This window comes from Desmodus rotundus, chromosome 1 (assembly GCF_022682495.2).
Source record: "Desmodus rotundus isolate HL8 chromosome 1, HLdesRot8A.1, whole genome shotgun sequence".
Taxonomy (NCBI): domain Eukaryota; kingdom Metazoa; phylum Chordata; class Mammalia; order Chiroptera; family Phyllostomidae; genus Desmodus; species Desmodus rotundus.
Window position 1 is genome coordinate 67191117 of NC_071387.1, and position 13948 is coordinate 67205064.

Genomic DNA, 13948 nt, shown 5'->3' on the forward strand with positions numbered 1-13948 from the left:
AGACTTGAATAAAATTGAACTGGAAAACTAATTTAAACAACCATTTTTACTGAGAAGTTAAAATTTATTTCAAATTCTAAATTTCTTCTGTAAGGCAAATTTGCAGTGGGACTTTAAGTAACTGATTCAAATAATAGTTTATTATGTTATAAGGTAAGTGAAAAGATCATTAGAATCTTCCAAGATTTACTGGCTACTTTCATAATTATAAATTTATTCTTTCTTTGGAATTACTCCAAAGATGGTACCAATATTGGAGAACTATAAATTAATGCCTTTAAAAAATAGATCAAATTGTATGGTCATTTAGTTTCAATATAGATTTTATAGAACCATAGCATTTAAAAATTACTCTAATTATATCTAATTATTCTAATTCAGTATTAGCCAGCATTTTGCTGAACATGCATCTGTAACCTGTCCTGTCCCAATTCTAGCTTGGATATTCATGGATGTAAAAATTTAATTTCTGAAAGTTAAGTTCAATAAACCAAAGAAATATCATCATATCATATCATCTGTAACGTTGGAAGACTTTTCCTTGGTTTCATCTCACATGGAGATTCCTGAGAGATTCAGCCATATACGTATTATTTATTTGTAGACAAAGCTCCTGTCCCAGATCGCCACCTCCTTTCATTAGAGAAAATTGAATGGTACAACTTAGACAAAGACTTCGCCTTTTCTTTTCTCCTGGTGTCCTGAACAAGCAGTAAAGACTTATTTCCTGTTCCTCTTTTCTGTTTTCCTTACTTCCTACATCAGGGTTCTTTAGAGTCTAGGACCTTTCCTGTAGTTAATATTGAGTTGAAGGAAAAAGACATCAGTTACCAAAGTTCTTCCTGTATCCTAAAATAGCCTTAGAGTTAAAAGTCCTCTTGAGCTTTTTAAATGTTGATGTATCCTCTTACACAGACCCCACACCCCCTGGGCCTATGGTATGAGAAGAGGGGGAGATGCTTGTTGCCGCGGCAGCTGTCGTTTCTGTCCTCCCGGTCTGCACAGTGCTGTGCTGGCCATGAAGCGGCTCCTCTCCAGAGTTCGTCCCTGATGGCTGCTAGCCCCTTTCCTTAAGAAGGGGAGATTTGAGATCAGCAATTGCGTCTGTTGGAGAAAATTCAGTAATTAAAGTTAGGTGGGTAGTGTAGATGTTATCCGTATCTAGCAAACCATGTCACCATGGGCAAAGTTCTTCATGCTCCTGTGCCTCACTCTCCCTGGGATTACTCAGAAGAGAACCAGGAAAAAGCACCAGTCTCGGGAATGTACACCCTACAAGGTCCAGCATGGGTGACACACATTAGGCAGAAAACCAGAATGCATTGGATGTAAGTGAGTCCTGGCCCCTTTCTCCTATTTCCTTTCAAGTAAACACAAATGCAGCGGCAGAGTAACTTCGTAATTGGCATTATTTTAAATACAGGTGTTACTGGTATCAATTTCATTTTTTTAATTTTGAAATAACTTTAGACTTACAAGAAGTCACAAAAATAGTCTAGAGAGTTTCTGTGTACTTTTACCTAAGCTGCTCCTGACTGATAACAGCTCACATACCCATAGTTTAAGATTAAAACCGGGAATCTCACATTTGTACAACATTGTTAACTATAGACCTATTCAGGTTTTTCTAGGTTTTTAAATATAGTATATAAACTTCTGGAATTTGAAACTTCTTTTTCACTTAGGGTATTTTGAATCTACCCAAGTACTTGTCTGTATGACTTGTTCTTTTTTGTCACTGAGCTGTATTCCATTGTAGGATGTACTACTATTTCTTTAGCCATTCATCTGTTGAAAGACATTTAGGTTGTTTAAAAAATTTATAACTAACAATGTGACCTACAAATTTTCAGCTTTTTTCAAATTCTGACCTGGTCTTCTGTAAGGAAAATACTAGGGCAAGAATCAATGACAGTGGAAAAAAAAATCCTACGTGCCAGCTTAGTGGCCGGGGAAGATGGTGTTTTTATATCAGTTGCAGTCATGGTATCTTATCCTCATTTAAACTATTCTCAGGGCTGGAGTTATTATGAGAATCCTTAGTTCTCTGAAGAGCTTGACAAGTAGACAAATTTACATTCCTGGGTTAGTTTGTTGCAGATGTGGACTTATTTCGTGATATGTATCAGCTTTTGCCAGAATAGGATTCCTTCTGAGAAAATGTGAAATTACCTTCTCATCATAGCGCCTGTGTCCGTACAAACGGTGATTGTAGCTACATCCCCAAAGTCTGTGCTAATCCTCAGCTGGCTTGAAGCAGTCATACATGTGCGTGTGAATGCAAGTGTTGGGTATATGGCCTGCAGTCCGATGTTATTTATCTCTTTCAGTTAGGTGATATATTGATTAGGGTCTTGACAGGAAAGGTGCATTCAGATGGAGTAATTGAGAGTTAAATGAGGGGACTCTTTACACTTATGGTGTAAAGGTTAAAGGAAAATCACAAGCCTGGTGAATCCTCCCAGAGTGGTTAATGTCCCTTAGCTAGAAGAGGTAAGGGGAGGCAGCAGTTAGGAGAATGAGAGAGAGCATCTGTGTCATAAATAGGGGAGCCAGGGCCTTCCGGAGCAATGCAGGCTACCTGTAGCAAACCTGCAGCTGGGTATCGGGGAATACAGGCCTGACCTCACTGTGTTTGCACTCTCTGGCCTCCTGCCAGTGTTTCCCTTTCGATGAAGCCAGAGGACAAGGGACCCTGATGATGCATTTGTTAAAGGTTATTCTTCCAGGGCACAGAGCACAGTTGAGAGGGCAGAGGAGGGTCCTGGAGGGGTAAATGGAAAGCATCCCACAGTGTTCTCTGGTCTTTGAATGGAGAAGCTTGGTTGCATCTAGGGAGTTTCTATGTAGGATTAACAAAACTGGGCACATAATAGATGCTCCAGTGAGAACTTACAGCTTTTAATTTCATCATGGTCATTAAAGGAGACTTTTTTATCTATTCAGAATGAAATTCCAGTTTTGGTAGGTGTATCCTTGCGTTTTTGTTCTTGTAATAAGAGGCACGTGGAGTAGTTTCCTTTTTTGTTTTCCATAGGATTTGTTTACTTTTAATGTTTTTGTTTTTTGCATTGGGCAGCCTCTAGTGGTTCTTAGGAAAATAACACTCGAATATGAACCTCTAGTCTTATCAAGTATTTTGTTTGGGTATCTATTGTCTTCTGATTCCACATTTCTGCGTTACCTTATAATAAGTAAAAATGTCAAGTAATAAGCATTTTGGGATTAATTAGAAGGACCACAGCAAAGAAATTAATATTATGTTTGTTAATAATTGTACTGATACTGCTATAGAAAGATAAAAGGCCTCTCTGAAAATACCTAAATGACAAGAAAAAGCCAGTCACATGGAATTCTGGGACTAGTGCGTTCCATGTAGAAGGAATAGCAAGTGTCGTGGCCCTGAGTTAGCTATGAACTTTGTGTTACTGAGAAATGGAAGAAAGGCCGCGTGCCAGTGTGCCTTTCACGTGTCTAGCAAGGAGGGCAGGTGGTTAGAGAGGGGGTAAGAGGGGGAGTCGGGCTCGATCATAGAAAGGCTTGATCATTGTCAGAAGTTTTGATGTTATTCTTTTTTTTTTTCTGTTTTTATCATTTTTTGTAAATTAAATTTATTTATTTATTTGATGTTATTCTATCTACAGTGAAAAACATTTGGACGATGTCAGGAAGGGGGATGACATAAAATTCTGGCTTTTGGGTAGAAAAGATGGTTTGTAGGGGTGGTCATGAGGAGTAGAAAACAACAAACTTGTTCTTAAATTAGGATGAGGAAGAGAGGAGATGATGACTGGGCAAGCGGCAGCAAAAATGGGGAGAAATTGTTGGATTTGGGAGGCATTTTTGAAGGTTGATCTAGGCCTTGCTAATGGAGTACATAGAAGGGGTGGGGGAAAGAGAGAAGTTAAGGATGGCTACGTTTTTAAGTTTGAACAACTGGGTGCCATGGTCTGACTTGGGGCACACTAAAAAGAGGATGAGAATCAGGAGTTCTCTTTTTACTTTGTGAAGTTTGGCCTGAAATAGGCTAAGTTGTTGTTGTTTCTGTTGTGTGCACATGTGTGTGTGTGAGTTAAGAATGAATGTTTCTCTTCTAGCATATTGTAATACTCTGCTTTTGATCTCCTTTTATCTCTTTCAGCTTTGGAGGAATTTTTTACATCTCTTATGAAGCAAGAAATGGTGAATATGCCCCGTGGGGTCTATCACTTGGCATTAAAAGGAGGTGCCCGCTCAGACCAAGGAAAAACGGTAGCAGGAATCCCCAATTTTATGCTGAAAATGTACGAAACAAACAAGCAGCCAGGTTTGAAACCCGGCCTTGCAGGTGAGCACAGTACATGGTACATGGTACTCAGCTACAAGTTTTCGATATAATCTTTTAGCTTCCATTTTTGAGTAGGGTGGAGTACTTCATGGCAGGGCATTGCTGCTGCTGCTAACATGTAGACGCAGCAGGATAAATGACAAAAATAAATCCCATTTTAAAGTCATCAGAGAACTGTAGAAGCAAAGATGAATAGACAAAAAGACCAGAATAGGAGACCCTTTGAGGACTGTTCACATCCCACAGGGGGACATTCACTGATTCTGGCTGTGGGCTAGGACTGGGGGTTGGCCAGGAAGAGGCCAATCAGAGGACAGAGAAACCAGTGGACCTTTTAGTGGTTCCACTGGACTAGGGTGATGTGATGGTTAATTTTACGTGTCAGCATGACTGGGCTAAGAGATGCCCAGGTAGCTACTAAAACATTGTTTTTGTATATGTCTGTGCGTGTGTTCAGAAGAGGTTAGCATTTGAATCTATAGATTGAATAAAGAAGATCACCCTCACCAATGTGTCTGGGCATCGTCCAATCTGTTAGGGGCCTGAATAGAACAGAAGAACAGAGAAAGGGTGAAACTGCTCTCTTTGCTTGACCGAGTACGTCTGTCTTCTCCTGCCCCTGGACATTGTCACTCCTGGTTCTCAGGCTTTTGGACTCAGACTGAATTATACCTCTGGCTTTCCTGTTTCTCCAGCTCACAGATATTTACCTCTTTTTCGTTCTGTTTCTCTGAAGATTCTGACTAATATAAGAGACAAATTGGAGATTTTCCTCATAAGATATTTGCTGAATTTTGAGTTTGCCCTGGAAGTTAAAGAACTAGGCTGATGCTTCTTCTGAAAGGAAAAGTGAAATCTCCTTCAGTCTTACGCTTAGGGAACAAAGACTGACTAGGAGAATGGGTCTGAAAACAAAGCACATGAGTAGTGAATTATACTAAACATAGAGCTCTTTGCACTTGGGTGCATTTACTGATTTTTGACCTGAGCTAGAGGCTGAAATTCAGGCTTGACCTTGGTAAGAGGCTGGTGCACGGGGAGAGAAACCAATAGAGATCTTGACATTTATATGGTGCCTGAGTGACAATGCAGGAGACTTGAGGAACCCCCAATACACAGCCTGTGTCTCCCCCCAGATATTTGCCAAGATTTGGAACTTTAAGGGATGGGAGAGGTGAAGAGGTAAGCTGAAAGCCTATGAGGACAGATCGGAATCTCTCATAACTATTCCATACTTAGGAGTCCGGTTAGACTGTCAATTGAAAATCTTGGGGAGGCATATCCTAGGAACAGGGTTGAACCAGGCATAGACTGAGGTTTACCAGAGCTATAAATAAGCCTACCCCAGTCCAATCCCTGATCTGATTGGGAAGATCAGTCCTTCACTCTATCTGCCTAACAGAGGAGAGGAGTTTAACACCATTTCGACTAAAATTTCTGTGGTTCTTTTATTTACTATCCAATATATAATGAAAAAGTTCTGGACAGATGAAAAAGGAAGAAGCTAGAAATGTAGGGACATTTCATGGAGATAATGAAGTCCCTCCATTAAGAAAATATTATTGTTTTAATCAGTGTACACAAAACAGCTTCAAAACGTCTAACAAAAATGAGTAGAACATTTTATTTTCAAAAAGATTTTTTTCAAAAAAGATGAAATAGACCCACAGTAAAAGTGCTAAACATTAAGATGTCTTTTTCAATAGCTTGATGAATAAGCAGAGAAATAAAATTAGTAATTTTACAGAATATCTGAACGACACGGTGAACAAACTGTACTTAGCTGACGTATATAGAACAGTGATAGAATCCCCTGCTTTGTAATGGTACATGGGGAACTTACCAAAATGACCATATGACAAACCATAAACTTCAACAAGTTTCAAAATACTGAAGTCCTTTAGAGCCTGTCCCCTGATGAACATGGAATGAAAAGTAAATACCTAAAAGATAACTAGAATGCCTCCAGTAGCCTGGAAATGGAACATTACACTTATAAATAATCTTGGATTAAACTAAAAATCAAAGTGGAAGTCAGAAAATATTTTGAACTGAATGATAATGAAAATAAGCCAATCATAACTGCTAAAACAGTGTTATTGGGAAACTTATACCTTCAGAGAATATATTCAAAAAGAAAAAAGAAAAACAATCATGATTTAAGCTTCTATCTCAAGGTTGGAAAAGAACAGCAAATTAAATTTAAAGAAAGGAAGAAGGAAGGAATAATAAATGAAAGAGTAAAATTTAGTGCAGTAGAAAACATAAAATCAGCATAGCCAAAGTTGATTCTTTGAAAAGTTTAACAAAATGGTAAACTAGTATAAGTTTGGATAATAAAATACAGAAATGTAGATGTACGCATACTTGTTATCACCACTGTTGTTCACTATTGTAATGGAGGACATAGCTGGTGTGATAAGCCAAAAAAAAAAGAGTCATAAAGATTAGAAAAGAAGAAATAAAATAGTCATTATTTGCAGATGACATGATTGTGTACATAGAAAATTGAAAATTATCTACAGATTAATTGGGTTAATAAATGAATTTGGCAAGATTACTGCATACATTCAAAGGTAACCATATAAAAATCAGTGGTAATTTAAAAGATTTTTAAAAATTAAAAATTAAATAAAACCACTAAAAAATTACCAAAAAAAATCAGTGAGATATTTTATATACCATACAAATAAAAATCTATACCATTTACAATAGTGTCAAAAAATACCAAGTACCCAGAGTAAATTTATCAAAAGCATGTAAAACCCTTATCCTGGAAGATACAGAACATTACAGAGAAAAATTAAACAAATTCTAACAAATGGAATGATACACAATGCTTATGGACTAGAAGACTGTGTTGTAAAAATGTTAATTCTCTTCAAATTGATATTTAGATTCAACCCAATCAAATCAATATCCCAGAAGGGTTTTTTTTTTTTTTTTGGAAATTGACAAGCTGATTTTAAAATATGCATGAAAATGCATAAATAGCCAACATAATCTTGAAGAATAAAAACAAAGTAGGAGGATATACATTACCAGATGTCAAAACCTATTGTAAAACTGCGATTATGGTGCAAAGATAAACTGACCGATGGAGGGATATAGAATGTTGAGAAACAGACACACGTAAGCAAGGTGGCCAGATTTATTACAAATGTGGCACTGCGGTGCTGTGGGGAAGAGGGATGATCTTTACAACAAACGATTCTATGATTAAACGCTCCAGTTATAAAAATAATGACAAATTATATTCAAATCAAGAACATGTGTTAATCGGAATGTACCTTGAAGAGAGTAATAAGGCAAGCCACAGAATGCAAAAGGAATAATACATATATTTGACAAAAACTCCTATCTAGAATATATAACACATTTTTGCAAATCAGTAAGAAAGAGACAATCAGAAAACAGGAAATAGAATCAAACACACCCTTCAAAATGAGAGTATTGAAATGTCCAATGAACATATGAGTAGATGATCAACTTAGTCAACTTGATGCAAATTAAACCCCCCATAAGATACTACCATATACTGAACAGATTGGCTAAAATGAGAAAAGGATGGAAAATACAAAGTGTTGCTAAATACATGGAGCAATCAGAACTGCTGCTGGAATGCATGTTAGTACAACCACTTTGGAAAATTGGTACTGAATAAATACCTGTTACCCAGCTATGTCATTCCTAGGGATAACCCAAATGAAGTCACTAGACGACTTATTCTATAGTGCTCATAGCAGCGTTATTTGAGTTGCCCTATCCTTGGAGGCTATCTAAATGCCTATTGACAGTAAAATGGATTAAATAAATTGTGGTTTGTTCACATGATGGAATATTATTCAGCAACAAGAATGAATGTACTATAACTGCCAATAACAATATGAATGATTCTTGCAGTGATTATGCTGAGTGAAGTCAGATTTTTAAAAAGCCATTTTACAGCCTAATTCCATTTACATAAAGCACTAAAGTAGTCAAAATGGTTCCTAGAAGGTTGCTACCTTTGCAACGGGGTCGCATGTGGAAGGACACAGGAAAGGCTTCTGGGATGTTAATGTTTTGTTTCTTGGTCTGGGTAGTGCTCAGATGTGTTTGTTCAGTTTGTGAGAGTTCGCTGAAATCTGTATGCTTATGATGTGGCCACCTTTGTCTATGTATTATCATTCTTCAAAACAAGATGTTTAAAAATGTAATGATCTCAGTTTTAGATTATTTTAGTCCTTCAGTGTGTCTTTTCATCCGCTCAGAACTACCCAGGCAGTTTCCAAGACTACCCCAACTCACTCTAGCACTTGCCTGCCTGCCCTTGCTTTTCCACTGATACTGGTGGGCAGCTGGAGCTAGAAGTTCAGTTTGAGAACTTACACCAGGGTGGGAAGGACCGGGAAGAGAAGGGTTAGAGGAGCAGGGAGGGGAAAAGGGAGAATGAATGTATGTTAAGTGCTCATATGAGGAAAACTTGTCTGCTTGTGGGTATCAGCTGAAGGAGCCCATGGCATCAGGAGATTGATATGTCAAGCATTTCTCCTTCATTGTAGTTTTTTTTTTAAAAAAGCTTAATAAAATCTCTAAAGCAACAGTTCATAAAATTTAAAGTAACTCATGACTTGTAAATTTATTCATGTATTTAAAAGTAAATAAAGCTTTGACAAACAAGCAAGCAAAATATAACCAAAGACACTGAAATTGAGAACAGTCTGGCAGTGACCAGAGGGGAGAGGGAAGGGCATTCTAGGGGAAAAGGGTGAAGGGTTTGCAGGAACAATTATAAAGGACACATGGACAGTAACAAGGGGTGGGTGGAAAGAGGGGAGGCAGGTGGGGAGGGGTGTGGTGGTACGGAGGGGTGAGGGGAAAAGGCAGAAAACTGTACTTGAACAACAATTAAAAAATGTTAAAAAATAAATACGTAAAACAAGTGAATAAAGCTTTAAAATAAGTGATAGTTTAAATGTAAGTTACACATTTTTTCTACTTTTTCTTTCCATGGATACCTATAGCCAAATATAACTTGCTTGACAAATTCATTTAATTTGTAAATATCTATATATATATTGATTGAATATTGATTACTGTAAGCTAATCAATGAAGTTATTTTTGTAAGAAATGTTTTTCTGTTTTTTTTTTAAGGTGGTATGTTATTTTGTTACGATGTTTCAATGTATCAGAGTAAAGACGGTAAACCTTTGAATCGACTGATGGCCAGTAGAGGGCGCAGTTTCAAGCAGACCTCACTTGCTCTAGTGCATGAGGTAGGTGCCTTCCCAAACCCTAACAGGTGGTTCTTCCTTGTTTGTTTTGAGGTTTTCCTCCTTACTTTATGCTCATGAAATTGAGTGTATATTTGGAAATAATTTTTCCCTTTATCATAATTAATTTAAGTTGCCTTAAAAGGCAACCAAAATAACTGACCCAACTGAATACTAAAATATTTTGATAACTTCTGGGAGAAACTGGCCTGCTTCCCCTATTGCCCAGCCTAATATTTGGGAGTAGTTTTTATTGGTTTATTTCATCAATTTTTAACTTCCATTGTAAAGAATAAATACCAACTTGTTATTTAAAGAAATGATCTTGCCTATTGCTTAATTCTAATCTTTGCAAGTATGTAGGGCACCAGTGTTTATATTTTGTGAATGCAGGAAATTAATAGTAAATAAAAATGTTTAGGTTAAAAAAACCTTTGGTTTTAGTGTTTATTTTGCTTTTCAACTACCCTTGTAAAATAAAGCTTTGTGATGCCATTACAAGATTTGCATGAAATCTGATCATTGCAAAGTATAGCAATACCTGAAGGACATGGGAAGATGGAAAGTACTTGCGAAATGTGTGTTTTTGTTGTTTTTTAAAATTTCTATGGCAGTTGCTCATTCAAGTGTATATAAATTAAAATGTATGAATGAAAGCAAAATATCACAGCAGAGGGATTTGTTTTATATAATATATAACTTATATAGTAGCTATAAATAGAAAAATATAAAGTATACTATAAAAATTAATGGAGATGTAAAAATAGGGCTTCTACACTATGTACTAAATCTTATATTGATGCACAATTTATAAATCTTGGCATTATTAATTTGGTTTGGTTATATTCCATATACCAATTACCACCAGTTAGCAAAACTGATTTTTTAAATATATTTTATTGATATGCTATTACAGTTGTCCCATTTTTCCCCTTTCACTACCCTCTGCCCTGCACACCCCCTCCCACCCACATTCCCCCTCTTTAGTTCATGTCCATGGGTCATACATATAAGTTCTTTGGCCTCTACATTACCTATACTACTCTTAACCTCCCCCTGTCTATTTTCTACCTACCATTTATGCTACTTATTCTCTGTACCTTTCCCCCCTCTCTCCCCCTTCCACTCCCCAGTTGATAACCCTCCATGTGATCTCCATTTCTGTGATTCTGTTCTTCTTCTAGTTGTTTGCTTAGTTTGCTTTTGTTTTGGTTTTAGGTGTGGTTGTTAATAACTGTGAGTTTGCTGTCATCTATACTGTTCATAGTTTTTATCTTCTTTTTCTTAGATAAATCCCTTTAACATTTCATATAATAAGGGCTTGGTGATGGTGAACTCCTTTAACTTGACCTTATCTGAGAAGCACTTTATCTGCCCTTCCATTCTAAATGATAGCTTTGCTGGATAGAGTAATCTTGGATGTAGGTCCTTGCCTTTCAAGACTTGGAATACTTCTTGCCAGCCCCTTCTTGCCTGTAAGGTCTCTTTGGAGAAATCAGCTGAGAGTCTTATGGGAACTCCTTTGTAGGTAACTGTGTCCTTTTCTCTTGCTGCTTCTAAGGTTCTCTACTTCTTTTTCATCTTGGGGAATGTAATTATGATGTGCCTTGGTGTGTTCCTCCTTGGGTCCAGCTTCTTTGGGACTCTCTGAGCTTCCTGGACTTCTGGAAGTCTATTTCCTTTGCCAGCTTAGGGAAGTTCTCCTTCATTATTTGTTCAAATAAGTTTTCCATTTTTTGCTCTTCCTCTTCTCCTTCTGGTACCCCTATAATTCGGATATTGGAATGTTTCAAGATGTCCTGGAGATTCCTAAGCCTCTCCTCATTTTTTTGAATTTTTGTTTCTTCATTCTTGTCTGGTTGGATGTTTCTTTCTTCCTCCTGGTCCACACCATTGATTTGAGTCCCAGTTTCCTTCCCAACACTATTAGTTCCCTGTACATTTTCTTTCACTTAGCATAGCCTTTATTTTTTTCATCTACTTTGTGTCCAAATTCAACCAATTCTGTGAGCATCCTGATTACCAATGTTTTGAACTGTGCATATGATAGGTTGGCTATCTCTTTGTTGCTTAGTTTTTTTCTGGAGCTTTGATCTGTTCTTTCATTTGGGACATTTTTTTTTAGTCTGAGGCGCCTGTTACATAGTAAGGGGTGGAGCCTTAGGTGTTCACCAGGGCAGGGCAACCCATCGCATCCAGTCGCTGCTAGTTGGGTTGTGATGCTGTATGTGGGGGAGGGGTCTGAGGGGGAACAATGGCACTTGCTCTGCCCTCTGCCAGATTTCAGTCACTTCCCCTGCTACCTACAAGCAAAGTGGGCCCCTCTAGTGCTGATTCCCCAGTGAGTGGGCTTGTGTACATTCTAGGCCCCTGTGAGTCTCTCCAACGAACTTACCTGTGAAGCTGGGAGTTTCTCCTGCTGCCGCCTCAACCCCCACACGTGTTTTCAGTCAGAGGCTTTGAGGTTTGATTTCCCTGTGCTGGAGCCCTGGTCTGCGTGGTCTGTCTTGCTCCCTAGTTGTTCCTCCTGGTTTATCTGCTTGTGAATGTGGGACCTCCCACTCCACCAGCCACCGCCTCCCTGGGTCCTCCAGCCACTGCCTTGCCTGCCCGGGTCCTCCAGCAGCCACCTTGCTATGAGTCCTCTCCACCCAGCTGCCTGTCTCCGCCCCTCCTACAGGTCTGGATGAATGTGTCTTCTTTATCTCCTTGGTTGTCGGACTTCCATACAGTTTGATTTTCTGTCAGTTCTGGTTGTTTTTCATTTTTAAATTGTTGTCCTTCTTTTGGTTGTGCAAGGAGGCTCAGTGTGTCTACTTATGACTCCATCTTGGCCAGAAGTCTGCAAAACTGATTTTTAAAGAAGCATCTTGATCCTATGCCACCTGTGCTCCTTTAATATATTTATTTGGAGTTTAAATTATGTAAATGTTTGGTTAAGAACCATTTTTCTCTAATATAGTACTTCATTTAACTAAGGAGGGAAGAAAGATTTGGGAAGAACACTTATTCTCTACAAAGTAGAGAGGTTTACTTTTATGAAAGAAGGAAAAACATAGGTGATTTCTACATATGTTTTTCCTAGCATCTAATTAGTTGGTGGAGAGATGGGAGAAATTTATTACCTTTTTGTATTTTTAAGCTGTGCACTTAGGTATTTGAAAGATAATCAAAGTGTTAAATATTACTGGAAAGCTGATTTTAATATTCACAATCAGAACAGAAACAAGAAAAAGTGTGAACGTGGGGGATAGCAGAAGATATCTAATAAATTCAGCAAATGGTATCAGAACTTATAAGATATGCTTTAGATATGAACAGATGAAATATTTGGGTTAAGATACTTGTTGCTACTGTTACAGAATGTCTAGAGAATTTCAAAGAGTTGAGAAAATTAAGATCATTATTTTAGGAGTCAATCAAAAGATATATTGGACAGGATTCTGCCAAAGCTATGGTAGGATTAATAACAGTTTTAAGAGCTGCTTAACAAGAATAACACTTGCAATAATAATAGCTAAAAAACAGCTCAGGCACTTTAAAAATTGCTACACATATGTTAATTCATTTAATCTTTACATTAACACTGTGAGGTTGGTACTGTTAACGTGCTCGAAATCATGGAGAGGAGCCTGGAAATTGAACCTGGGTAGTGTCAATCCACAGTCCTTGGACTACCTTATACCCTCCCAAGTTAAGCAGAGCACATTTTAAAAGTACCTTTGGATCTTTCCAAGATGACTCTAGTATTTCCTAGCTCTTCTCCTTGTTTCTAGTATTTTTTTGTTGCAGCCCATTTGATAATTTTCTAGCTGAAGTTTCTTAAACTCTGTTTTGCTTCCTATCTCTGCATTATTCAGTTATTTTATTTTAAAAAAAAACCTATTGTGAGTGTTTCAATTTTACCCATTTATGGTTCTTTGGGTTGTTGCCAGTGTTTGGCAATTACGACTAAAGCTGCTATAAACATTCTCATACAGGTATATGTGTGGGCATTTGTTTCCATTTCTTTTGAGTAAATAAATACCTTGGAGTGGGTCTGCTAGTTTATATGGTAAATGAAAATATTAATAAGGCACTTCCAAAATGTTTTCATAGCTTACTGTCTCATTTTGAATTCCCACCATCTCTATTTATAGACATTATAATGAAAACAAAAAGAATCTACAAAAGAACTATAAGACTATGTAAGTGGGTTTATTAAGGTCATGGAAAAGTATTGATTATGTGTGTGTATACTAGTAATGAACAGTTGGAAATGAAAGCAAAAACATCTAATTGAATTTCTGATCCGTGTGTATATATAATATATACAGAATGTCTGCTCTCCACCTCTGTATATATTTGCCTAATTGCTCTGTGTGG

General features: G+C 37.4%; 1 protein-coding gene across 3 annotated transcripts in view; it reads left to right on the forward strand.

Moving 5' to 3' along the window:
• FOCAD (focadhesin) overlaps positions 1 to 13948 on the forward strand; it is a 320136-nt gene that overhangs the window by 216061 nt on the left and 90127 nt on the right. For all 3 annotated transcript variants that reach the window (XM_045193625.3, XM_024558416.4, XM_045193626.3), the window contains exons 20-21: positions 4142 to 4327; positions 9465 to 9586. In XM_045193625.3, coding sequence (XP_045049560.2) covers positions 4142 to 4327; positions 9465 to 9586 — 308 coding nt within the window. The remainder of the gene's footprint in view (positions 1 to 4141; positions 4328 to 9464; positions 9587 to 13948) is intronic.